This window comes from Lutra lutra, chromosome 5 (assembly GCF_902655055.1).
Source record: "Lutra lutra chromosome 5, mLutLut1.2, whole genome shotgun sequence".
NCBI lineage: Eukaryota > Metazoa > Chordata > Mammalia > Carnivora > Mustelidae > Lutra > Lutra lutra.
The window spans coordinates 104,404,348-104,431,856 of NC_062282.1; the positions used below are offsets into that span (position 1 = coordinate 104,404,348).

General features: G+C 45.3%; 1 protein-coding gene across 5 annotated transcripts in view; it reads left to right on the forward strand.

The window, feature by feature from the left end:
• Window positions 1-27,509, forward strand: part of PDE8B (phosphodiesterase 8B) — a 284,085-nt gene that overhangs the window by 156,294 nt on the left and 100,282 nt on the right. For all 5 annotated transcript variants that reach the window (XR_007127458.1, XM_047730026.1, XM_047730027.1 and 2 more), the window contains exons 3-8: window positions 3,760-3,950; window positions 7,248-7,307; window positions 9,843-9,900; window positions 15,873-15,961; window positions 22,330-22,408; window positions 25,824-25,964. Coding sequence is in view for 4 of the 5 variants with exons in the window: in XM_047730026.1 (XP_047585982.1) it covers window positions 3,760-3,950; window positions 7,248-7,307; window positions 9,843-9,900; window positions 15,873-15,961; window positions 22,330-22,408; window positions 25,824-25,964 (618 nt within the window). In the remaining variant the exon portion in view is untranslated. The remainder of the gene's footprint in view (window positions 1-3,759; window positions 3,951-7,247; window positions 7,308-9,842; window positions 9,901-15,872; window positions 15,962-22,329; window positions 22,409-25,823; window positions 25,965-27,509) is intronic.

Below are 27,509 nucleotides of genomic sequence, written 5' to 3' on the forward strand. Positions count from 1 at the left end.
AGTCTCCATGCATTTGGGTTCTTTCCAAATTTCCTCTTTGATTGAGTTCTAGCTTCAGAGCATTGTGGTCTGAAAATATGCAGGGAATGATCCCAATCTTTTGATACCAGTTGAGACTTGATTTAGTACCAAGAATGTGATCTATTCTGGAGAATGTTCCATGTGCACTAGAGAAGAATGTGTATTCTGTTGCTTTGGGATGAAATGTTCTGAATATATCTGTGATGTCCATCTGGTCCAGTGTGTCATTTAAGGCCTTGATTTCCTTGTTGATCTTTTGCTTGGATGATCTGTCCATTTCAGTGAGGGGAGTGTTAAAATCCCCTACTATTATTGTATTCTTGTCGATGTGTTTCTTTGATTTTGTTATTAATTGGTTTATATAGTTGGCTGCTCCCACGTTAGGGGCATAGATATTTAAAATTGTTAGATCTTCTTGTTGGACAGTTCCTTTGAGTATGATATAGTGTCCTTCCTCATCTCTTATTATAGTCTTTGGCTTAAAATCTAATTGATCTGATATAAGGATTGCCACCCCAGCTTTCTTTTGATGTCCATTAGCATGGTACATTATTTTCCACCCCCTCACTTTAAATCTGGAGGTGTCTTCGGGTCTAAAATGAGTTTCTTGTAGACAGCATATTGATGGGTTTTGTTTTTTTATCCATTCTGATACCCTGTGTCTTTTGATTGGGGCATTTAGCCCATTAACATTCAGGATAACTATTGAGAGATATGAATTTAGTGCCATTGTATTGCCTGTAAGGTGACTGTTACTGTATATTGTCTCTGTTTCTTTCTGATCTACTACTTTTAGGGTCTCTCTTTGCTTAGAGGACCCCTTTCAATATTTCCTGTAGAGCTGGTTTGGTGTTTGCAAATTCTTTCAGTTTTTGTTTGTCCTGAAAGCTTTTTATCTCTCCTTCTAGTTTCAATGATAGCCTAGCTGGATATAGTATTCTTGGCTGCATGTTTTTCTTGTTTAGTACTCTGAATATATCATGCCAGTTCTTCCTGGCCTGCCAGGTCTCTGTGGATAGGTCTGCTGCCAATCTAATGTTTTTACCCTTGTATGTTACAGACTTCTTTTCCCGGGCTGCTTTCAGGATTTTCTCTTTGTCACTAAGACTTGTAAGTTTTACTATCAGGTGATGAGGTGTGGACGTATTTTTATTGATTTTTGAGGGGCGTTCTTAGCATTTCCTGGATTTTGATGTTTGTTCCCTTTGCCATATTAGGGAAATTCTCTACAATAATTCTCTCCAATATACCTTCTGCTCCCCTCTCTCTTTCTTCTTCTTCTGGAATCCCAATTATTCTAATGTTGTGTCGTCTTATGGTGTCACTTATCTCTCGAATTCTCTCCTCGTGGTCTAGTATTTGTTTGTCTCTCTTTTGCTCAGTTTCTTTATTCTCTGTCATTTGGTCTTCTATGTCACTAATTCTTTCTTCTGTCTCATTTATCCTAGCAGTAAGAGCCTCCATTTTTTATTGCACCTCATTAATAGCTTTTTTTATTTCAACTTGGTCAGATTTTAGTTCTTTTATTTCTCCAGAAAGGGCTTTTATCTCTCTGGAGAGGGTTTCTCTAATGTCTTCTATGCCTTTTTTGAGCCCGGCTAGAACCTTGAGAATCGTCATTCTGAACTCTAGATCTGTCATATTAGCAATGTCTGTATTGATTAGGTCCCCAGCCTTCAGTGCTGCCTCTTGTTCTTTTTTTTTGTGGTGAGTTTTTCCGCCTTGTCATTTTGTCCAGATAAGATTTGCTTTCTCCTCTTCTGGAATTCCGCTGTTCTCCTTGGTGAGTGACGTTGGTCTTGGCTGGGTTTCTTGTTGATCTTCTGGGGGAGGGGCCTGTTGTAGGATTCTCAAGTGTCTTTGCCCCAGGCAGAATTGCACTGCCCTTACCAGGGGCCGAGCTAACTAATCAGCTAGTGTTTGCTTTCGGGAGCTTTTGTTCCCTGAGCGCTTTCCGTAGAGTTCCGGAGGATGGGAATGAAGATGGCGGCCTCCCAATCTCTAGCCTGGAGGAGCCGAGAGCTCCAGGTCCCGCTCCTCAGTGCGCCATCAGAGAAAAGCGCCCAACTGACCCCGTCTCCCTGGCCTCTGGTCACGCTTGTAGGAAAGTGCTCAATCGGTCGCACTTGGAGAAAAGCGCCTAGTCACTTCCATCTCCGTGGCCTCCGGCTGTGCTTCGAGCTCACCCAGCCTGTGACCGGTTAAAGGTAACCCCGAGCTGAGAGCTCACTCCTCGGCTTTGTCGCTGTAACCGACTTCCCCACTCTAGTACCTATGAACTCTGTGACACTAAGACACCCCCTGTCCTTCTGTGACCCCCACGGGACGTGGGGTTATGCTGACCCCGTGTGTGCTTCCCCCCGGTTTAGCCTCTGAAGCGATGTCCCTCTGTGGAGCAGACTTTTAAAAGTCCTGATTTTGTGCTCTGTTGCTCCATCGCTTGCCGGCCCCTCCCCCCGTGGTCTATCTTCCCATCACTTTGGATTCACTTCTCTGCAGATCCTACCTTTCAGTAAGTGATCGATTTTCTGTTTCTGGAATTGTTTTTCTTCTTTTTGGTTTCCCGTTGGATTTGTAGGTGTTTGCAATGGTTAGATAAGCTATCTAGCTGATCTCCTGCTACCTGATGTCATCTCAGCCTGCTACTTCTCCACCATTTTGACTCCCCCCCCCCCCAAAAAAAAAAAACCCTTCTGTTGCTAATTCTCGAAACCAGGAGTGGATGCTGAAGAATATTCAATTTTATCCACTTCTTGAGATAATTAAGTACATTTATTGGACCTCTGGTTTGCAGTAATAGTAAAACCCTTTGTGTTTTGCAGGAAACTACAGGTAGTTAACCTTTACCTCACCAGATATTTACTCAGCAGCTACTAAGTGGCAGCTTGGTGCTGAGCTCAGGAGTGGGGGTGGGTGGGTGGGGGAGATCAGGAACATAGGCAATTCCTGTGTTCCTGAAGCTCCATTCCAGTGGAGAAATTAGACCATGATCAAGCAAATAAATGAACCAGTTCAGGTGGTGGTAAGGCTGTGTCTGGCTTTCTGCGAGAGAATTGGGCATTGGAGCCCAGGGGCTGGTGAGGGCGACCAGGGTGAAGTTGGGCACCTACTTTCTAGTGGGGCTGCACTTCTCATTGAGGCAAGAAGACACCAGTTTTCCTCAGTTTAGCTCCATCAGCTTCTCTTTGTGTGGTCATTCTTTCCAGATTCCAGCATGGGTTGGGTATTAGAAAAAGTTTATGAAGTTCCTTTGAGATCCTTCCCTTTCCTGTATCTTTAAAGGGATTTAATTGCTAAGATCAGAGAGTTGGCCTCTAGGTACTGAGAGGCCAACAGTGTATGTGTTTGGCAACAAACATGTATGTGGGAACCATAGTCCCAGCTGTGTTAATTATCCTGTTAATATCACTGCTTAATATATTTAACAACAAAGCCAATTGGGAAATTAAAAATGAGTACCAGCCCCCCTCTCCCGAACAACTGAGCACCCACTCCGTGCTCACATAGGTCTCCGAGCTAGCTAGTGTGGCACCTCTGACTGTGGAGACACAATAGCCCAAAGGGAGGAAAAGACCTTGTGCAAAGACACACTGGAACCAGTGGGAAGAGCTGGGATCTGAACCCTGGTCTTTCCTCTCTGGATACCTCATTTTTAACCAGTATACTGTAGGCTTGTGTCAAAAACAATCTGTAAGGATGATGATTGCTTGTAAGATGCTTTTTTTGTGTGTATTTCAGGTTTTGCTGATCTTTGCAAAGGAAGATAGTCAGAGTGATGGATTCTGGTGGGCCTGTGACAGAGCTGGCTATAGATGCAATATTGCACGGACTCCAGAGTCAGCCCTTGAATGCTTTCTAGATAAACATCATGAAATTATCGTAATAGATCACAGACAGACGCGAAACTTTGACGCAGAAGCGGTGTGCAGGTACCTTCCCTAACGGAACATGCTCGTTACACGTTCACGTAATAGCTTAAAATGACCGTCCCTCAGAGACGGCTTTAGTTCCATCCCAGTATTTCTAGAATGCGTGTTGATGTTTCTAAGCAGTCTATGCAGATTTCCGTGAGGAAAACTAGAGCTCCTCCTCATCTCACCGTTTCTGTTTTTCCATGTTTGAGTTCCCGGGAATTGAGAGGTGCGAGCTGGGTAACTCTGAAAATGTCAAGGTGTTTTTTTCCCCCAAGTATTGCTCCTGTTTCACACACACACACACACACACACACAAGAGACATTAAAATTCACACAGTTTTTATGATGCAGATAGGGTTTGGATTTAAACCAGATATCTTAATCTGAATTATTCCGTCCCCAAATGAACATGGGAAATGTGTGAAATATATATTTCTCCCTGCCTGACACAGATGGGTAGAACCTACAGCAGCAGAAAATCTCGCAGGGTTCCAAACTCCCCACTTGTTTGCAGAAACACTCGCACTCCGGGGGGAAAGACATGCCTATTCATAAATAAATGCAGTCCTAAAAGTTTGCTGTGGATGAACTGATCCATTGAGCAGAAGTGGAATGCTTTGAAGCTAGACAGCAAGAGGTCACTAATTAAATGCTAGAGCAGCACAGACTCCAATTACATATGGAGCTAGAATTTTCTTGAATCTTAGTAAGTGAAATGAAAGGTAAGGAAGTAGCTTCTTAGATCCTTTGGCATCCTGACAAGAAATGATTGGATTAAGAGACATTTCTCATCAGGGGCATTGCCTTGTATTCTTTGATCCTCCTCAGTGTCTCAAAGAAGAATTTTTCTTACAGAACCTATTTTAAAATGTCTTACTGGCCTCAGATAATCTTACTGTTGTGCATAGAAAGATTTTCTTTGGAAATTATTATATATATGAATAAATGTATCATAAAGTATTTGGTTGGTACTTTCAGTATTAAGAAATACTAAGAAATATTTAGTAAGAGGTAATAAGGAAAAAAAGAAATATTTTTTCTTTTTAGATGAGCTACAGGATAGAATTTGTCCTTCATAACTAGATCTAATTTTTCTTGGTCTTGACTTAATTTCCTTAAATGATTTTGTAGTAGAAGCACTACAGTCCTTTGTGCATACATGGAATGATTTAAGACAAGAATCAGGTGTAAAAAGAAATGCTTTTTATCTGGGTAAAGGCAAAATTTAGCAGCTAAGCTTTACAATCTTCCTTGAATATAAAGAAATTTAGGGTTCTTTTTTTTTATCTAATGTACTTCTGTCTTAGCTGCACAGAAAAACAGTACGGGATCTGCATAGGTCAGAAGCCAGATTGTATATCTGGGGGTGTGTTTACTGTCTGCTTATATTCAGGGCAGCCAGATTCCTGAATGTGTGGCTGCCGGTACACGTCCCCCTAAAGACGAGTAAGGGACACACTCCTGGCAGATAGGCATTCGTTACTGTCCTCCACAGTCTGAGGTCCCTGGATTTTTGAGCAAGCCTGGACCTTAGCTTGACATGCTTCCTTGGATCTCTGCCCACCAATGGCAGTCCCCCTTCGTCCTCTCAATCAGGAAGAGCTCTGGGTCTCCCTGACCATCCCAGTTCCTTTGGAGGAATAAGAAAGAGGAGATAAGCAGCAGGAAGCAACCCCAAACATGGAAGCCAGTTCCAAAGGAAGTAAGGGAGCATGGACTCCAGCCCCATTATATTCATAATAAGTGTTTGAGCCTCTTGAGACCCACCCCTTAGAACACAGCCTAGCAGTGTAGCCTTGACCTCTCAGTGGGGTGGAAGAGGCTGCACAAGGCTGAGAAGTGCTTAGTATTTCCCTAGAGAGTAGGGCAAGCCTCCGACTTGATGCATTTTTTTCATTAGGTGGTAACTGCTATTTCTGCTGAGAATTCAGTAGGCCCTCAGGTAGAAAAAAAGGGCACGTTGGCCTTACCAAGACCTGTGCTGTGGGGTGGCTGGACAGGAAGTAGTCCGTGCTAGCCTGAAAAGGGGGTCACGACTTAACTCTTCCTGTCCCACAGTGAATTAAGGTCTTGAACTTCAGGATTTTGCTCAGATGTCATTTATTTCCCAGGAGAGGCTTTACTTCCCAGGAAGACGAGAGCTGGTCACTTTCCTGAGCCTTCCACCCACATAGAGTGAGGTCTCAAGGAATAGGAAATCAGGAAAGTACCTTTTCTGAAAAAGGTCAGGAAATGTGAGAGTTGAAGGAAATGAAGCAATGCAAGCTGGTTTTTTCTAGGGGAGCGGTAGTACAAACATGTTGAAGTGGTGGAGAGCTGAGATGCCAATAGCTAGGCAAGAGCAACAAATCCACGTGTTTTCACAAGTTACACAGAAGCTGCTTTGAGCCTTCTGTTTTTGGAAAGGACGGTTCTCTTCCCAGAGATCTCAAACAGAGTCCACACTGAGGAAATGGGTCACCACAAGCATGCTCGTTTGTACTAAGACTCAAGTATGTGGCCCTTTGTGAAGTTCATGTAGTTCACGAGCCTGGGACAGGAGACAACCCAGAATCAGAGCCACAGCACACAACAGCGCGTGTTGTAAGGAGACCCATGGACCTCCAAATTCTAGATCCTTAGGCATTCTGATCCTGCTAAATTCCTAGGGATTGAGCGACCCACAGGTGGTCATGGTATCACGGGGGTCACCAGGGACCGTGGCCGCAGAGCTGCGTGGCCCAGCCCTAGTTCATGACCCACTCGTTGAAGGCGTTTCAGCACAAACAGCAGTACGACCAAGATAAATGAGGCAGCTCCTTGTATCTCCTTCAGATTTCAACCTGAATTGGTTGGTCCAGCTGTCAGTGAGTATTTTAATTTTTATTATAAGGTCATCTTTCTAAGCTCTCTGCTGTTTTAAAAGGAGAAAAAAAGAGGCAATGCAGTTAGCTCCCTAAGTACAAACTGATAACTGGAGAACTGTGGGATTGCCAGTTTCTTTGAGGAGTGGAATTTCAGTCAGAAAACATGGAATTTAAGTGGAATTTGCCAGTTTTTGAAGTGGAAATTGGCAGATCTGACCCATTGGATAACTGCCCAGGCGTTTAAAAAAAAAAAAGGCACCACACTTTTTTTTTTTTTTTTTAAAGGAAAAACAAAGAGATTGTCCTAATCTCCAGGGGCATCTTTCTTCATTGTCTTCATGTGTTTTCAAACTTTCTCTTGAGAGGAGGATGGGGTTTTGTGCCATTTTTCCGTGTGAAGTTTCACATTCATTCGGTGTAACAAAGCCCAGATCACCTGGTTTGACTTGGAACCTTCTCATTGCAGGTCGATCCGGGCCACAAATCCTTCTGAGCACACGGTGATCCTTGCGGTGGTTTCACAAGCGTAAGCTCCCCTCCATCCCCAGCTGGCAGTGGTTCTGTTCATTCTGAAACGTGTGTCTGATGGAATCCAGTCTTTGAGCCCGCCGAGCAGTGGGCATGCCCTTGGCCCCACAACACCAACTTCAGATCTCCCTTTGCAGGGCTGTTCTTTGTGTTGCAAGGTTCTAGATATATTTAGGTTTCTGTCGGTTGTACCTGACTGCTCTAAACCCCGACTGGAACACATGAGGGGAAAAAAAAAATGGGTGCTCATTACGTGCTAGAAATGAAGAGAAGATCTGAGGGAGATGTCTGGGGAGAACTTGTTCCCTCTCACCTTTTTTCTTTGAAGAAAAGAAGTGGGAGGCTGCTTGTTTTTCACTAAAGAAGAAACAAATGACAGCATTAGCACAAAGAAGCACTAAATACTCTGGGAGGAAAGGATTGTATAGTTGGGGTCAGGATTGCTCTGTGTCTAGAAGCAGGACGGTAGGATGTGTGCTCATGCTGGAAGGCAGTAGAAGGGGGATTGGGCTGTAGGTATGAGGTGGTGGAATGAGAAGCAGCTCTGCTGATCTGTTGCCTGAAATGGCCACCCCTTAAAATGAGAGACCTAAAAGGAAAAAAAAAAAAATGTTGTTGGTACAAGCTACAGTTGTTGGAATCCTTGCAGTATCAAAATTGTTGTATTCGTTTTAGTGGCCATCCTTTGCTTCGGAGAGAAGAAGGCCTTTGATGAGGGCCTAGGACCCTCCTGGACTTGGCCCCATTGTGGGAGCTGGCAGAGATTCTGTGACAAGCCAGCAACAGAGGCAGGAGAGTTGAGGTCTCCCCCCAGGCAAGCCTGGCCCCAGGGAGATCTGAAATAACTTTGTTCCAAAGCCATATTGGTACAGAAGGAAATCGTGGCTTCAAAGTTTTACCCCACCCAAACATTTTTCCTTACCTATTATTCCTTGAGTGTATTTTTGTTTTTTTTTTTTAAGATTTTATTTGTTTATTTGACAGAGAGCACAAGTAGGCAGAGACGCAGGCAGAGAGAGAAGAGGAAGCAGGCTCCCTGCTGAGCAGAGAGCCCGATGCAGGACTCGATCCCAGAACCCTGGGATCATGACCCGAGCTGACGGCAGAGGCTTTAACCCACTGAGCTACCCAGGCACCCCACCTTGAGTGTATTTTTAAGAGCTGTGTCACTTCACTTGATTCCTACCATGGGCTCTCGCTGGGCCAAGGAAAGGAAAGAAATTGTTCCCATTGGTTCTGTATCTCATGATCCTGGTGGGATATGAGGTCTCAAGGGGAATGAGTGAGGGGGACCAAGGTGTATTTAGCCTTCGTCACCTCCCATGAGGTGTTACTAGGGTGTCCAAGTCTTGCGCATGGATTCCAGAAGTACACTAGGCCACGCGTCATATTCCCCAAGCCTGGCTCATGCCACAGACCCAATTTTTTTTTTTTTTTTTTTTTTTTTTACTCTAGTCATGTAGCAGAAATGCTTACAAATCCTTGACAGATAAGGATTTGCTATGGCTTGTTATTTTCCTCCCTTTTCCTCCTATTTTTAACATAAAATATTTTGCATAGATCACAGAAAAATAATAAAACGAATGCTGAGTTTATGCAGCCCAGCTTATGAAATAGAATGTTATTAACACCTTCAGACTCTCTTTGTGCCCCTCCTCATTTATCAGTCAAAGAAGGTGGAATCTGGGGTTCCTGAGCAGAAAATCGAGGAGGACTGCTTTTCCCTGGAGGGAAGGCATAAGCTGTGGGGAAAGCCACAAACAAGCCTCAGGATTGTCCTTTCTGTTTTCCACCCGCTCTTCCACCCAGTATCTTGTATTCCTTTTTCCTTCTCTGTTTTCCAAGGTGCATACTCCATGTTAACCTGCTGGCTCTTTTAGGGACACCCTTTCTCTCTCAAAATGATGGAAGCAGAAATGCAGCCTGTCTTCATGAGGAGCAGACCTTGTACCCAAATGAGGTTCTGAGACCCAGCTATAGGCTCAGTGCAGGAAACCTTCCCATGAAATGAGGGACCATCATCTGGTTTTTTTCTCTTTTCCCCTTCCAGTGTGGCATTCCTGACGACGCTTCTTTTGCACTGGGCTATGGGGTGCTGTCGTCTGTAGTGTCAGCTGTCTTCTTCACATCGGGAGTTGGACCCAGCCGGGGCTTGGGTTGGTGGTTGTGCTTCCAGAGGGTTTGGGGGCAGCATAAAGGACAGTGGTGTCTGGGATGAGCACGGCACCTACCTTGTCCCATCCATTTGTTGCAACTTTCAAGGGCAGCCCAGCTTTGGGGATGGCCACTCGTGTGTACCTGTGGTGATGCTTTCAGGCACACTGCTGGAGTTTTCTTGACTGTTCGTGTTCTTTCTGCATCTGGAAGGCAGACATGGGTCCAGGAAGGCAGGTGCATCCCGTGGGTACATGCTGGTCAGGAAGCCACTGTTAGAGTGAATGCCATGCTTGCCTCATTGCTCTCTCTCCATGTTTCAGTGTGAGGAACCCTGGTTTGTATCTACTGAGTGACTGCATTTTCTGCTTTGCTGCAGATTGGGTGACCGTGAAGAGGCCTCAGTCCTCCCTCTCCTGCATGCAGGCTTCAACAGGGTATGTATGGAGGAGGTGACTCAGCATCTCTCCACGGTACGGATGCCCCCCACTGCCCCCCATGACCTTCGTGTAACAGCGTAGCCATAGAGCCACACAGAAGCTCTAAGACAGTTGAGCTTCAGGACTGTGAGGGGAAGGAAGTAACTGTTCTCTCACAGGATGGGAACAAGCAACCGCTAGTCGGGCTTTTTCCTTCATAACTTCATGCGTCCTAGTTATAGGAATGTAATGACCTAAAAACACATCTTCCCACACCAGGTCAAAATTCTGAAGTCCCAGAGTCACCTCACTTAAATGAGTCCCATGAATGAGATTCGTTATATGTCTGTAGATGTTAGATACAGTTAAGTCCACCCAGTTGGCACCCAGGAATCTGTTGGTCAAGGTCTCACCAGAGCTTATACCCCAAGGATAGGCCCATGTTGGCGTTTGCCTCTGTGGACTCCTGGTTAAAATCATAAACATCAGCAAAGGCAAGGTCTGTGAGTGACAATTATGGGAGTAACACTGGTGTTCAATAGGAAGCTTAAGATGGAGGACTCCAGGGGTGATGTCACCAAGACAGACACACGGTAGTTCCTGGTTTCACTCCTCACAAGCACAACCGTAGAAGCACCAGAGACTGCTGAGAGCATCCTTGCACATGGAGGTGAGGCTCGCGCACGTCCAGCCCTGCCTCACAGAGACCTGGCAGACTGTGTTAGCAGGGTGAGGGAAGTCATTCTGCGCTGATCACACGGCCTCCCCACCCCCTCCCTGTCTGTCTAGGGGAAAGAGACCTCCGTGGTGACGATGACTTCCCCCACCCCAGCACTCTGGGTTGCTCTGTGGGAGCCCCTGCTCTGATCTTGCCCCACAGGGATAGTAGGGGAGTGTGCATGGGTCAACCACTGGGAATCTGACCCCTGACTGAGAAGGGGGTGGGACTTGGCAGACCAGGTTCTTACCTGCGGGGCCCAAGTAGTCACCCCATGCAGCTGTTCTGCTCATCTGCAGAACCGCGTTACAGGCGTACCTGACCAGGGAGCTCTGCAGGGTACAGATCTAGCTGATTGGGATCCTCAGCTGAGGAGTTTTGCTGGCTCTATTCCTGGTTTGCCCAGGCAAGGAATGGAATCCCAGTCCCAGCTGCTATGGAGTGTGTCTTCAGGCCCTGTCTGACTGGCAGGGCTAGCAACAGCTCCTGGAAGCAATACAGCTCAGTGGCTCTCGAGCCGAGAGCGGGGCATGCAGAACTGATGGTCCTCAGAGTCAAGGCCATACCCAGCCTGAAGTGTTCCTGTGCTACATACTTGGCACAGGCAGAGGGATTAATTCATAGCCAAGGCTGAGGGTAGCTCCCAGCGTCTCCCAACCTGCAGAGCCTGTTTAGAGAATTGAGAGTAGCCTGGAGTGACCCCTCTCCTTCTTGCCCAGGCAGGGAAGGGGAGACCTAGCCGCACTGGCTCTGCAGAGTGTCTTCCAGCCCCTTCTGCCCCAAATGGCTAAGGATGACTCCTGGCAGCCCTGTGGTCCAGCAGCAGTTAGCAGAGAGGCAGGCCTGCAGAACTGAGCATTTGTGTAACAAAGCCAGTGGCCCATTCAGTCTGGGAACTTGGCAAGCAGGCCTGCTTGACTTAAGACAAAGAGTTCTACTAGTTTTAGAGATGCTTCTCCCACTGTGCTGAGGCAGGAAATGTCATTCATAGCCCCCCTTACCACTGAAACCAGCCTTTAGCCTGTCCAACCAGGGAACCGAACCAGAGCCTGTAGGAAGGTGCATAGTCTACTCTGCAGCTTTACGGACCATGGTGCCTGGACAGGGAGTACAGTGCAGAACTGGGGTGACCAGTTAATATAGTGCACACTCTGGCCTAATTTGGGTCGCTAAAAAATGAGCTATGCAGGCCTTGGCTCCCATCCTGCTGCCCTCTAGGGCTGGAAGGCTAGTTCCTAGCCTCATCCACTAAAGAATATAGTCCCCAGAAGTAAGCCTGACTGGAAACTTGAGTCAACTGTAGAACCTGTCCTAGGGCTTCACTTGGGTGGGGAATCAAGTTGGCAGTCCTTTACAGCTGTTCTCAGCCAGGAGCACATGCCCCTCCCCCTCCTGAGAGCCTGAACACTGGCCTTGCCCTGAAAGAGACCATAATAGTATGTTCCACCTACCCAGGGTCATTAGCAGAAATCCCACTCAAAAGCCCAAACTGAGCTGACTGATGAAGTGTTGTGTCTGCCAGAGAAAACCTGTGAAGTCTACAAGATGAGCCCAGGTACTCAGATGCACAGATAACAACGTGAAGAATCAAGCATCATGAAAAATCGGGTCGATATGACAACATCGAAGGAAACCGATAAGGCTCCAATATCTGACTTGGAAGAAATGGAGATCTATAAATTGTCAAAGAAGTCAGAATCATCCTCTGAAGGAAGTTGACTAAAACTGCAAGAAAACAGACCACTTAGGAAAACAGTTGCATGAACAAAATGGGAAGTTTGACAAACAAATAGCGGCCATCAAAAACAAACAAAAAAACCCCAAAAAACCAAACCGAAAAATCCTAGAATTGAAAAGCACAAGAACAAAAGAATTCAGTAGAGGGTTTCAAAAGTAGACTACACAGAAGAAAGAATCCATGACCTGGAGGATAGCACTTTGGAAATTACCCCATTATAGAGGAGTAAAGAGACAAAAAGAATGAGGAAGAGGGAAGAAAGCCTGTGGTGATTATGGGACACAATGGGGAAAAAAATACCTATAATATTCTCATTATAGGTATTACAGAAGAAGAAAAGGAAGGAAAGAAAGTATATTTAAAGCAATAATGGCTGAAGACTTCTGAACCTGGGGAGAGAAATGGACATCTCGATCCATGAGGCCAGAGGACCCCCAAATACATTGAATCCAAATACAAAATGCTACTTTGCTATCCTGGATTTAAAAAAAAAAAAAAAATCCTTGTCCTACACCACAGAGGAGCTGGAACTGCTTGTGTAACGTGGTAGTTTTGTGCTTTGGTATGCTTCAGTGTTGAAGTAGCAGTGCTAGATAAAATATTAAAGGTAGCATCGCAGTTCACGTGTGTAAGAGAAACAAATGTTTCTTCTTAGCAGAGTTGCTTACTCTCCCGATCGTTTTGTCCATCTCCTTTGTCCATCTCAAGGGCTGGCATTTGGTTCTGAACACTGTTGCTAGGTGCTGTGCCTTAATGAGAAGGCCTAAGACCGTGCTTCTGAGTTTTGGAATGGAGAATTGCAAAAGAAAAATTGCCAAGCTATGTGGCTGAGACTGACTCTCTTACTAATTTTCTGAGAAATAATGTAAGATTCACTGGTTTCCTAGGTTAAATTTTAGGTTAAATGTTGACCCCCATCCCATCATTGTTGTTCACCTGTGAGGCAGAATCTGGGGTGTATGAGGGTGCAGGGGTTTCCTTATTCTCCTGACACCCTCTAGGTTCTGTCAACGAGGAGGCATGTGGGTGCTGTTAATTGCCCTTCTGGAATTTGGCTTTTAGTTCATTGATCCTACCTCTCTGACTGGTGTAGATATTGTGTGTTGGCTGGAGGGCTGAGATGACACATTTACTACCAGGAGAGACCCCTGGCCCTCTTTGGGTGCAAATGCCACTAAACAAATTGAGGAGGAAAAGTCCACTGTTTCCTTATTTCTATGGAACCTGTCAGTTACCTCTTGTAATGGCGGCTCTAGCGGGTTTCATTTACGTTTGTCAGGATATGGTGCTGCTTTTTTGTAGACAGCCACTTGGGCAACACCCTTTGTGGGAGCATGAAAAATGGTACCTGTCACGGACCGCCCAGTAATTTTTAGCACTAGGTCTGATCAAGGCCGTTGGCCAGCTAGGTCAGGGTGCCCCCAGAGAGCTTAAGCTCTTCTGTGAGAAGCGCACTGCACCTGCTGGGCCTTCCCCTCCCAAGTTACTGTGGCTCAGAATCCGCTAAAGCTGCTCTCCAAGTGGCTAGTCTCCTTTTTTGGGTAAAATCTTGTCTTTGGCAGCTTTCTCCCCCAAGCACCCTTCCAAATATGCCCGCTATTCTTGCCTTCTTTGAGGTTGTTTCTCATCTCTGGGTTTGTTTTGATTGTATTAAATCATCTGCTGAATCTAAGCTCTGTGTTGCTAGCCGATTGGCCACTGCGTCAGCCTGGGGATCCCTGAATGGCGATCCAGAAACAAGTTGTGCCATCTGATACTCCACAGCAGCTCACCTTGAAGCTTTAGTAGCTGTGTGTAAGCGGCCAACCACACGGGGCTCAGTCCACTGCGAGCCTTTCACAAACCAGTTTCTTACATAGCAAAGGGTGATCGCGGTGGCATCACTGTGAACCTCGGTGTGCCCCTTTTTCCACGGGCATGACACTTCCTCACCAGGTGTTCATGGAGTACTTACTAGGAGATAACAGTGGGCCAGGCCTAACAAGGCTACGTAGGTTGGATACAGCTTCTCCCTAGGGAGGCTTCCTCTGGAGGAGAGAGTGGAGCACTAAGATGGATCGCTGGTCATGCTCCATTTGAGGGGATTTGCTTAATCCTCATCTACACTTGAGAGATTTAATATTTTTGCCATTTTTGCAGAGGAGGAAACAGGCTCAAAATAACTAACGAGCTTGCCAGAGCTCCTGATCATGACAAAGTTAAGATGGAACAGTGTGTTATTGAACTCCAGACTCTGTGGGGAGTTCAATAAAATCTAAGTTAGTAATTAAAAATGGAAGTGAAAATATAGCATGATATTATATACAGACTTTATATACTGATTTTACTTATTATAATTAATGTATTACATATATATGTACATATAGGTTTTGGAACCTAGGAAAAGAAAAATAAACCAAATGTGATGATAGCTCTAGCTTTTGACCTTGTTGGTGACTTGGGGGCTTTTTTCTTTGGGTTTTTCTGAATTGATACATCTCTCTTTTTTTAAAGATCTCACCTATTTATTTGAGACCGAGAATGAGTGTGGCAGGGGCAAGGGCAAAGCAGACTCCCCACTGAGCTGGGAGCCTGACTCAGGGTTTGATCCCAGGGCCTTGAGATCCTGATGTGAGCCGAGGTCAGACACTTAACCGACTGAGCCACCTAGGCACCCCTGCATTTATATATCTTAAATGAACATGTTTAATTTCTATAATTAAAAACAGACAACAAAAGTTAACTACTGAAGTTGGTGTCTTAAAAAAAGAAACCTGCCCAACTGTGTTGATTGCAACGTTTTGAAACTTATTTTTATCACAGATCCTTTTTAGTATCTTAAAAAACATCCACTAACAATGCTCAGAGCTTGGCTGCAGGCTCTTACATACTCTTCACCCATCCAGAAGTTCAGCCTGATCCTTAACCGTGTTTAGCTTTGCTCTGCAATAAAAAGAGAAAATATTTCTCTTCTCTGTGTGTTCATGGCTTCCCCGCTTTGCATACCCCTTACCAACTTCCCCCTGGAATAGTGGGAGACCAGAAGTATTTATTCCCCAAGGGAGAAGCCACGCATGGCAGAGTGTGTGTGTGTGAGACAGAGACGGAGGGTGCTTTCGACAGTCAGAAGATGAGGAAGTAAGCAAAGAAGGGTCTCTTCCCTTGCAAAGGGTCCTTCATACTGTGGCACACACTGAACATGCTTTCAGGAGACTTCTCTTAGCACAACTGAAGCACAGGTGTTCCAGTAATTCACAAGGTTGGGGAGGTAGTCAGTGCCCTTGTGTGTTTATTTTCCTGTGCGTATTCATAACGAAGTTTTTCCCCACCTTTGCATACAATATAATCTGGTCTGTTGTTTCTCATACATTTAAACAAGCATTTCAAACAGTTTGACTATTCTTTTTTTTTTTTTTTTTTTTTTAATTATCTCAACTCATTTCAACTTGTCAAGTTGTCTTATATAACAGTTACCTAGGTTGGGGAAAACTAAGCTCATCTGACTCTTTCAGAAGTAATTGTATGTCTTACATGTTATCTTTGTTTTCTTTTCAGAGATTTATGGAGAATAACAGCATAATTGCTTGCTATAATGAACTGATTCAAATAGAACATGGGGAAGTTCGCTCACAGTTCAAATTACGGTATGTAACAAAATAAGAAGGAACACGAGGGCAACAGTGGTGTGCGGAAGCTTTCACCACGAGGCTGCTGTTCACAGGTTCCTGGCGAAATCCCAAGGATTTTGAAACTGCGAAATAGGTGATGGTAGCTGGTAAATGGCAGATTCTACACGGGGAGCCCTTTGCTTAAATGAAATAAATGAGACAGCATTTCTTGTTTGGACAATATTTTCCACGATTTACAACAGTTTTAAAATTAGACTCAAGGAAAAGTACTATGTAATTTTCATATACTTAAATTGGGATTAAGAGTAGCCTTTGAGGATTACTTTCTATTTAGTACTTTAACATTTATAAATGCCTGTATGGGTTGTGAGGAATAGGGGCAAACCAATGGGTATAATTATTAGGCTATCCATAATAATTGTTATGTAACCACGATGGCCATTTCATGGGGTCTGTTTGTGACTTCAGTATACAAGGAAATATGTTCAAGAAATCTTAAGTCTCTTTACAGGCATATAGTGCTTTAAAAACAGGCTTTTCATGATGCTCATTCCTGAGGTGGGCTCATGTAGGCGTTTAGCTGCTGGTAGGATATTCTGCTTCTGGGACATCTTGGGATATGAGGGCCCCAGCTCATAGCTGGTTTTGCACAAGCTCTGCATTCATCCACATTCTCAGACCCTGATCTCTTCAACCTACCCCCTTGAGTAGAGAGAAGGGCAGAGAGAAGGCTCTTGCCAACCTGTATCCCGGGGTGGGGGAAAGTCGCAGCGAGGGGCTCTGCAGTCCTATAGCTCCTCCAGGCGGGTGGATGCCAGAAAGTCCTCGGCATGGCTTATCCCTCTGGCCAACCCAGAGGTCATGATAGTTTCAGGCTCAGTGAAAAATAAGATTACACCTCAGCGTAATGATGAGACTTCCCTTGATTACTTAATTTGCGTTCAAAGAGGACAAAACCATTTATAAACTTAATTTCTTTCTGACATCCTTGGAAGTAAAATGGATTGACAGAAACCCACAAAGGCAGGTTTTTTTTGTGGTTTTACCCTGATTAGAGAAGTAACTGCTTGGTGGACAGAGAACTTTAAGAAACTGGGTTTTCAGGCAGTTAAGTATCTGCCTTCTGCTGAGATCATGATCTCAGGGTGCTGGGATCAAGTTCTGCTTTGGGCTACCTGCTTGGTGGGGAGTCTGCTTCTCTTTTGCCATCTGCCCCCACTTCCCTTGCTCGTGCTCTCTCTTTCTTACTCTCTCAAATAAAATCTTCAACAACAACAACAACAAAAATCAGTATGGAGATAAGCAATCACTTTCTTAGGTGGGAAAGTATTTTTTTAAAAAATCAAATTAGTGGAAATTTGGGTATTTTAACCATCTATAGTGAGGAATATTGCTAAGGAATTTAAATATAAAAATTAAGCTTAAAGCCCTTGGTTTCTTTGTATCCTTGTTCTCAGCTTCAGGGAGCTTCATAAAATTGAGAAAACTCATTGCCTTTTCTTCAAGCAATTTCTGATGCCTATTGTGCATTGTTTTTATTCCTTGGGGTCTCTACTATTTTTCACTGAGGATAGAAAGACTGCTTTTAGAGGTTTTCAAAATAGATAGAATAAGAGGGGTTTCATTTTGTTTTAATTCTTCAGCTGTGTATATCTATAACAGAAATGAACAGCTGTCCCCCTACCGCTCTGGTAGTTAATTCCCTCGTTGGATTTTAAGTAACTGCGTTTTGAGTTCTCTTGAGCACCATTCCATGTGATGGCTTCGGTAGGAAGTCTGAAGGTACCTTGTTCACAGCAGGGCAAAGGCAGGGTCTGGTAATTTGAAACAAACCTTCTCAGCCAACACAAGGGTTAAAGGGCTTCATGTCACTGCGCTCATGAGATTTGCTTCGAGCCAGGGCACTGAACGCTTTGGAAGGTCTCCTCAGATTCTTGGCCAGGTCCTAAGTACATAGTGCTAAGTAGATCCTGTAACTTCTCAGGCCTCCCGGACTGGAGCTGGCTGGAGGGGTTGGCCCCATTGTGGGGGTCATAATGAAAAGGTTCAGCTTAGTACTAGAAATCAGTGTGAAGTTGGTTAGTGGACTTGACCCCAGCCGGCCATGGTGCCAAGAGGCTGAGTTTGCCCCATGTGCGGATCCCTTTCCACAGCAGCTTAAGTTTGGCTGGTCAAGGGCCTCTCTCCCCAGTCACGAGCTGCCAGCATGACAGCAGCCCCTGTGGTGGGGAAAGGAAAGCCAGAGTCCCTCACAGAAGGCCAGAGAAGGACCAAGTGGTCAGTTTCTTCCCTTACGCTTCTCATGGTTCTGCCTCGAGCATCTCTAACTTCCTGCCCTCTTTTGGAGAAGGGTATGTGTGCCCGTTTGACTTTTCCTGCATACCCTATATCTGGGCCCTGTAGTCAGGGTGTGATGACCCATTCTGTGACCTCCCCAGCTCCTTCGAGAACCTCGAAAGAACCTACCTGCCTCTCAGAGTCAGGGAGGCCGCTCTGTCACTTGCTGCCATTGGGGGAAATGAGGCTCTTTATTACACAATGCCAGAATAATTATAGTCTAATTATATAATAGTTTTCTTTGCAATTCCTCCCCCAGCTGCAGCTAAATACGTGACATTACTAGCATTCTGCAAGGACAGGCTGTACTGCATGGAAGATGTCAATGTTGAAGGTAGAAACTTTTGTCCGGGTCTTGGTTTGTGGTAATGAAATTTCACCAAGACAAAAGAAGGATCATGTGATCAAACAGATACTTAATTTTGAAATTCTGTGATAAGAATAACTTCTGAAGAGAAGAAATAAATCCTGTGTCTGCATGCTTGATGAATTATTGTATTAAACAGGACAAGTCATGGGGACTGGGGAAAGACGGGGTAAATGATGACCATTTACTTCTATCAATGTTTCTATGTCTTTATGATGAAAAGAGCTGTTATCCAAAATGCAGATAAGATTTAGCTCCTTAGCGGGAATTTACACTGATCGGTTGATACTAACACGGTATGAGCTATTATATTTTATTGGTCTGATATTTGTTAGCCAGGACTTGGACTCAAATCGTCAGGTTTAGTTTACTCCCGATCTTCAGACCGTAGCAGTCCTCCATTTCAGCAAGAACCTAAGTGTCTGAGGGACAGAACTTTATATTCCATGGAATGCTACACTTCTCAGTATCCATAGATGTTTCTAGAGTGCGGTATCCTGGCATAGACCCTGGTGACCGGCCCTGTGCTCCAGGAATAGAGTCCAGCTGTGAAGCCTTCGAGTCACTGGTCCCTGAGGCTTCACTGCTCAGGGTTGGTGCTGACCAGGAACAAGTCTGTGAGCCCCTGGCCATTGCTGCTTCCCTCTTCCTGCCCCTCCTGGACCCTGCTGGCCTGTGGATTGCGGTTCAGGTTTAAGTTTCCCTGAAGCCAGTACCGCAGGCCTACCTTGTTGCAGGCAGCCTTGGCTGGTATATGTGTGTGTTGAGTAGATGCTAGAGTATCCTTGACAGGGGGATAGGGATGGTACAGGAGATAACACAACCTGACCATCCCAGCCCCAGCGGACAGAGGAAAACACTGAGAGCCAGGGAGACTCTGGACATGATCACTGCTACCCAGGATGTCAGTGGCAGTGTTGGGGGGCTGGGGTGTGGTCCAGGCACCCTGCTATTCGGTCTGAGAACCCCTGTACCCCGTCATACCGTGCTGTTCTTTGTAGATGTCACACCAGGGCCCCTGTGATACTTGCTGTGTGCATCAGGACCTTCAGGGGCCCTTACGAAGGTGAGGGGTCCTGGTTCCATGGCCTGCCCTCCATGGGTTCCCACGTCGAGTTTACCCTCCCTTTGAGCTGTTTCCAGTTTTCCAACTTCTTAACCTGAAAGATAGAAAACTCAATCTGAGGCACAATTACATGGTTCCCGAGAACAGAAAATGAGTACCACTAAGGATCTTCTGCATGAAGACTATCAATAATTAATAAAGCAATTAAATTCCCAAACTCTAGGAATATGATTTAAATTGATTACCTCACTTTGCTGCAGGTTTATTTAAATAGAACCATCAACCAAATTGGTTTTAAAGCCTGGGTCTGAACAGTGCCATCCAGCCTGTCCCTGGGAGAAAACAGCCTACTGGCTCCACTCACATTCTCCCTCGACCATTGGTATGAATTTGCCTTGTTCCACTGGGTGTTACACCAAGCATTTTATGCTTTGTGGATCATCACACAATGAATATTTCATAGATAAATTTCGGCAGTGGGAGCCGAGGTCTTCCATATAAGCAGCTCTTGAATTGACAAAAACAGCAACAGGCTGAGGTACCCGTTTAAAGGTTTAGGTGAGACGGACAGGCATGTTCAGAAAATGGGCAGGGAGGAATTTGTCGCTTATAAAGTAAGTTATAGCTCAGTTATCCAGCTCTCAAATGGAAGGGTTAGTCCACACATGGTGTGCTCTTCCACACGGGACTCCTGGAGGATGGGATACCCTCTCTTGAGCTGTCGGGCTGGGTTCTGGACCCACATGCCTGGGAAATACTACTGATGAGACTAGCTCTTTGCTTGTCTCTTCATGAAAGGCAGTGTAGTCGGGACTTTGGTAATAATTTGAAAATCTTCTTTTATTCTTTTTTTTCCTCTGTTAAATGATCTCATTTACAAATGCAGCAAGGGTATTAAGACAGTCCACGGTCCAAATTAGACTGGTGCCATTGAAATAAGGAAACGTACCGCATCTGTCAAGAATCTCTGAGGAGTTCGGCATATCTTCTCTGCTCACCCCATCGTGGTTACTTACTTAGCTGCCCACACCGGTCCCTTCATCTCTGCAGCTATGGGAACAGTACTCTTCAATGGAATAAAATCTTTTACTCACCATCCAGATTACCTTGCTAATATTGAATATGGTTTTCGGTTAGATATTTCAGGGATACTCATGAGAGAAGATAGGTTATGATTCATTTTTCTTCTCAGCACTAGCCTTTGAAAGGGTTAGAGAGTTAAGGACATACTGTCCTGGGAGCTTATAAATAATACTAAGGATTATATGCTAAATTTTTTTTTTTTAAGATTTTATTTATTGAGTTGAGAGAGGGATGGGGAGAGGCAGAGTGAGAGGGACAAGCAGACTCCCCACTGAGCAGGGAGCCTGATGTGGGGCTCAATCCCAGGACCTGTAGACCACAACATGAGCCAAAGGCAGACGCTTTACCATCTGAGCCACCCAGGCGCCCCATGCTGAATTCTTATATTATTCAAGGCACTTTTGAGAAATGCCTCACATAAACTGTTTTGATTTTTTTCTGCAACCTATAAAATGGGTGTTATTCTCATTTTATAGATGAGGAAGCTGGGGGCCAGCAAGGATACAAAAGTCCCATAACTGGTAAAATACAGAATCAGACTTGACTCCGTTTTTACTGCCCTGTCCCTTGTCAATAGTTTAAAACGATGGCTAAGGTAGCTGCCTCTATGAGTGGAAAAAATTACTAACCTCTTAAGAGTCTGTTTTATAAGGAGCAAAATCAATGAAGTAAATCTGCCTTTTTTTTTTTTTTTTTTTTTTTTTTTTTTCCTGTAATGAGTAAGAAAGCCCTCCCTGGGAATCTTTAAATAGCCAGTACAAATAACAAAGCTGTAGTAACTAGCTACATACTTTCTGTGTTAGGTAGTAAATAACTTGCTGTATTTGGAGTTGCACTAGGTTAGAAGGTACTTAAAATTCTAACCAAGAAACTGAGAAGTTGAAATGATTTTGAATATTCTCCTTGGACAAGAAAGGTCACCAAGGCAAGTGCCTACCTGGAAGGCTGTACGAGTAGAGTAACCAAGCCAGGGGAATTCTGCCAGATCTGTCTTCCATCATGCCAGGGGCTGTGGCTGAAGGCAAAGTACCATATAAAGGCTTGTTTATTAGAGACGATGAAAGTAAGGAGGAAAAAAATGTCTCTGTGTCTGTTGCAGAAGGGCAGACAGAATATCTGAGATTCAATTTGGACTTAATTGAGTTCTCCTCATTGCTGGGGTCTTGACTTCTCCCTGGCCACACTAGCAATGACACAGAAGAGCGCTGACATAGACTCAGGAGACTTAGAAGAGGGTCTCCTGCAGCTGAGTTCTCTCGTGTCAATGTTAAGGTTTCATTTGGCACATAGGTAGTTCATTCCATAATCCATGAAGAGTTGGCTGGATTACAGTCCTTGGTGTCCTAGTCACAGAAATGGATGCTATTGTTATTCAAATTAACTAGTTGAGTTTGAAAGGCTAGGGCATTTATTTTCCTTCCAAAAGGGCATGGTTTTAATGAATTGCGGGCAACTGTTTACTTTGATAAATTAACACATAAATGCAAATGGTTTTATGGCTGCACTAATGTCAGTCTTCTGCAATTTCAGGGCCTGTAATTCAGTGTTTACAGCCTTAGACCACTGTCATGAAGCCATAGAAATTACAAGTGATGACCATGTGATTCAGGTACGGAGACACTTTTTACCTGGAGATGTGAAAACAGAACCTCTCAAGTTTGAGCCATCCTTTTTCTAGGGACCTTGCCATAAGTCTTACATTTTTATATATTATCTTTGGAGACAAGAACGTCAAAGTATATGAAGAAAACTGATGGGCTTAGTTTAAGAACTAGATATCTAACAAGAATAAACAACGAGTTAGATTAGAACCTGTGATTTCTTTGACCAAGACAGGTGAAATTCTTTGACCATTTATAAAGACAGCATTTACATGACACAAAAGTCAGTCAGAATTACAGAGTAAATGATGAATGCCTGTGGGGATGAAATATTTCAACAGTCCTCATTTATTTGCCTACAGTTGGTTTCATAATTAGAGAGCTATCTTGTATGGTCAAGTTACCTTCTGAAGGAAATGGGTATAGTACACAAACCTTTTTTGAAGTAAAGTCCTCTTGTTCTGTTTGTTGGGAGGTAAGACCTTTACACTTCAACAGTATTCTGAAATGTAGACTTGACCATCGGTAGTACCAGCCTGCCTGCGGTTGGCTCGCACAATGGCACCGAGTTTACACTTGGTACACTCGGGGTCATCAGTAGAAACCAGACATGGTGCCCCACGACAGAGCCCCCACTGCACACAGACAAACCCTGCTCTCAGGCCCAACCATCGGCAGGCTACCCTGACTAGACCCCCTCATAAACAGGTCCATACCATTACCTCCTTTCCCTTCACTGACTCTGTGAAAGAGTGCTCCATAATACAGATGGGGAAACTGAGGCCAGCAAGGTCAAGGAATTTACTCAAGAAAAGCCCCAGTAGTAAATATTGGAACCGAAATATGTAGCCATGTCTTTCTGACTGCAGAGCCTTCCTTCATGGCTCGTGGTCTGACTCTGTCTATAGAAGTTTTCTGGCTATTTGGTGAAGTGAGTCTGGAAGCTTCCTCGTGTTGCTTTCTGTCACTGCCTGCCTGCACACACACAGGTCTGCACCCTGCACCACAGAGGAAAACAAACATGTTTGCTACTGACCAAGTACACATCTCCCATTCCCCTCACTTACATCCAGATCAGAACCCTCAATTCCAGTCATGGAACATGTTTGCTTTGTACCTGCCTCTGATGGTGGGCAGCCAGGTTGTGATCTCTGTAACAAGCAGAAGGGGCTCCCTGCTTTCCCTGACTTCCCTGTTGGTAGTCTGATGATTCCTTGAACAGGGAACAGAGTCCATTCTTTATAGTGAGCATTCTAAGTGGTTCTGAACCTTTGATCTCTGGGGTGGGGAGGGAGGATGCTGTGGTGCTATCATCCCCTCCCCCCACTTTACCATGAACAGGAAGGAAAGGACTACCCCTTTAAAATCTGCTGGTGATCTGCATATAAAAGTCAAAAGCAAGGAGAAAGAAGTTGAATAGAGGATGTTACGTTTAAGGGGGAAGTAAAATGACATCTGTGTTACGGATTTCAAGAGGATTCCTCATGGCCAGGATATCTCACATATGTTCTTGCTTCATACCGGGGCCCTTCTTGAGGCATGGCCGCCAAAGAGTGTGTACCTCCGTGTGACTATGTTTCAGAGACTAGGGGGTAGTACCTTCAGGAACAATATTTACCTACTCATCCCTTCATCGCAACTATTCATGACATTTACAGGAAGCTTGCCGTATGCCAGGCACAGTACTCAGCACTTTAGACATTCTTATTTAGTTCTTAAGGCCATTTTATGAACCAGGCACTACTATTGCAGCCATTTTACGGAGAAGGAAACTGAGAGCCAGAGAAGACAAGTAACTTGCCCACAGTCATGGAGCTGGTAAATGGCAGAGCTGGGATTTGAACTTGAGCCTGTTGGCTGCAGAGTCCACGTCCTAGAGTACTGGCTGCATTCCAAGGTTACAGTAACCCTAGCACGAGCAAAAGTCCATGACTTCTACCCATATTTTCAACTTAAGAGTGAAGGTAGACAGATTAAACACACAGGAAAATGTATGAGAATTTAGCCAACAAGGAAAACAGTCCTGAGTCTCCAGGGATAAATCCAAAGTAGCCTTGCCCTCGAAGAATTTTGTGTCTAATCGGGGAGAGAGATAATAAACTAAAATTAGGACTGAGCGTGAGAAGTCACTGGCAGCCTACAAATGAGAGACTGGGAGCCTGTAGGAGTGGTACCAGCTCGGACTAGGCAGGGGATCAAGGATGGCTTGCTAGAGGAGGGGAGGGACAGAGCAGACTTGGCCGGGCATGGAGATGGGCAAGGGTATTGTAAGTAGAGAGAGCATGTGGACTGAGGCCCGGAGGTGAGAGGCCATGCGGCCCAGCCCCAGAAAGGTGGTGCCCACCACAGGTAGGTGATGGGAAGTCAGTGAAGACAACGTCACCACCCCTCCTCTTCTGTCACTCCTACAAGGCTACCTGCTAAGGCTCCAGAGCAACCTCGAACCCCTCCAGATCCTGGATTTCATGGTGTCAGTAGAAGCTTTGTTCTCAAGGGACTAGCTCCCCAAGAGACCCCACATCACCCGGGTTCTTACTGCGGTCCTTGTAATGGAGCGCAGGAGTGACTGATAACGGTTTGCAAGAATGTGTCTGAACCAGCAGATGGATGTGCTTGTTGCCCAAAGAAATCCATGACTTAGAAGCCATATGGTCCCATTTTTCCCCATGTTCTTTGTCTCGTTCCCCTCATTCAGCTTCTCATCCAGGAATTATTCTTTCAGAAGAAATGGGAGGCTGGAGATGGGAGCTGGGAGTCAGGCAAGGAAGTAGCTCTGAATTCCAGGGCCCCGGGCAGAATTGTGGAAAGAAACCTGTTAGTCGGTTGGCCTCAAAATGTGCTAAGGGCGTCTCTTCTCATACCATGTGTGCCCAGCGCTGAAAGGGCTGCTTTCTGCCCTAACTACTTAATTACATGTATTGTTCACATGAGCTGGGAGGTGGCCCCAAGCCATCTCGTCGGTTAGTAGATAGTGGCAATCGGAAAGGAGGCACAGGAGATCAAATCTCGGCCTTGCAGAGAGGTGGCTAACATAAACTCACCACCTGTTGAACTAATTAATTTTTATTCTAGCTCCTTTTTTTTTTTTTTTAAATTTCATGGGCAGTTGAAGATGAGTAAGGCCCCCGAGAGGCTGCTGTCCTCAATGAGGGCTTCTGGTTCTTGTCTGCTATGGGATGTCTTCCAGTGTCCCAGAGGGAACCAAGATGCCAGTGTGCTCAGTGAGCACATTGCCGCTCAGGAGTGAGGCAGCCACTCTGGGCACTGTAGTGGCAAGGGGTGGACCAGTTGACACCTACTTAAGAGAGTGCTTATCCTGGAACTTCCTATTTGATTGTCCAATGTGTTCCTCTGTGTGCCGGCAAGTGCTCCTGGGGGCACGCAGGGTACCCGCACTCACCTCTAACCACCTCCTATTCACAGTACGTCAACCCAGCCTTTGAAAGAATGATGGGCTACCACAAAGGCGAGCTGCTGGGCAAGGAGCTCGCCGAGCTGCCCAAGAGTGATAAAAACCGGGCCGACCTTCTCGATACCATCAACACGTGCATCAAGAAAGGCAAGGTCAGTGAAAGAGATCTGCAAACTCCTCCCCGATGCTTTTTTTTTTTTCCCCCAATGAGCTCTATGCCCTGTCATTGCCATGTCATTAAGATGAGCTCTTCTCCTAAGATGATAATTCAGTGAAAGATCTCTTATGTTTGCAAAATGAGTCAATTGTTGGATTAATTTTGGATCCCAAACAAATGTGGTCCTTAATGGTGCTGTAGAATCTGATGAGTTTGCATCAGGAGAGTTTATCCTTGGGGTGAAGATAGCCAACCCGTCATTGCTGTAGGATCATTCCTGTCTCTGAGCCCAGCTCCCGCAGACAGCTGTCCTGTCAGTGTCCTGTCAGTGTCCAGGGCAGTGAGTGCGATAGGCACCTTTCCTCAGGCTCCCCCCTCCAGAGGAGGAGTGTGTCTCCTGCCACCGGAGCTCCCTGGGCATTGTCTTTTAAGAATTCAGAACGTTTGCTCATACGATTTCTCTCATCCTGCTTCCTCCAATGTAAGTAGTTAGATAAGCACTGTATTCGTTTAACGAGGGACCACTTTTTAGGAAAAAAAAAAAGTTTGTGTTTATATAACATCAATTTTTTTTTTTAAGATTTTATTTATTTATTTGACAGACAGAGATCACAAGTAGGCAGAGAGGCAGGCAGAGAGAGAGAGGAAGGGAAGCAGGCTCCCTGCTGAGCAGAGAGCCCGATGCGGGGCTCGAACCCAGGACCCTGGGATCATGACCTGAGCCGAAGGCAGCGGCTCTAACCCACTGAGCCACCCAGGTGCCCCACATCAATTTTTTTTAAAAGATTTTATTTATTTAATTGACAGAGATCACAAGTAGGCAGAGAGGCAGGCAGAGAGAGAGGAGGAAGCAGGCTCCCTGCTGAGCAGAGAGCCCGATGCGGGGCTCGAACCCAGGACCCTGGGATCATGACCTGAGCCGAAGGCAGCGGCTCTAACCCACTGAGCCACCCAGGTGCCCCACATCAATTTTTTTTAAAAGATTTTATTTATTTAATTGACAGAGATCACAAGTAGGCAGAGAGGCAGGCAGAGAGAGAGGAGGAAGCAGGCTCCCTGCTGAGCAGAGAGCCCGATGCGGGGCTCGATCCCAGGACACTGGGATCACAACCTGAGTGGAAGGCAGAGGCTTTAACCCACTGAGCCACCCAGGTGCCCCGACATCAATTTTTTTTAACCATAGGGGCAGTGAGCCTGACTACTGGCAGAGAAGTCTTGGGTAGGATGCCCTGTAGGAGAGTAGGAAGAGGACAGGTTTCGAGGAAAATTAAGAGACGAGAATTTACAATCGAGTTCTCCACTTCCTAACGTGGGCAAATTAGTCACACCCTCTGAGCCTCAGCTTACCTATCTCTAAGGTTGATAATACCAATCTCAGAGGTTGCTTTGAATATTTTAAGGAAGACCCTGTAAGAATCCCTTGACCTGGGGCTGCTACACCCAGAGGTCTGAGAGTGGCAACTCAGCCCAGTCTTCAACTGTCCTTGGACCCTGGAAGGCCAGCCTGGAGGTGGACACGTTGGTCTTTGGGGTTTTCGTG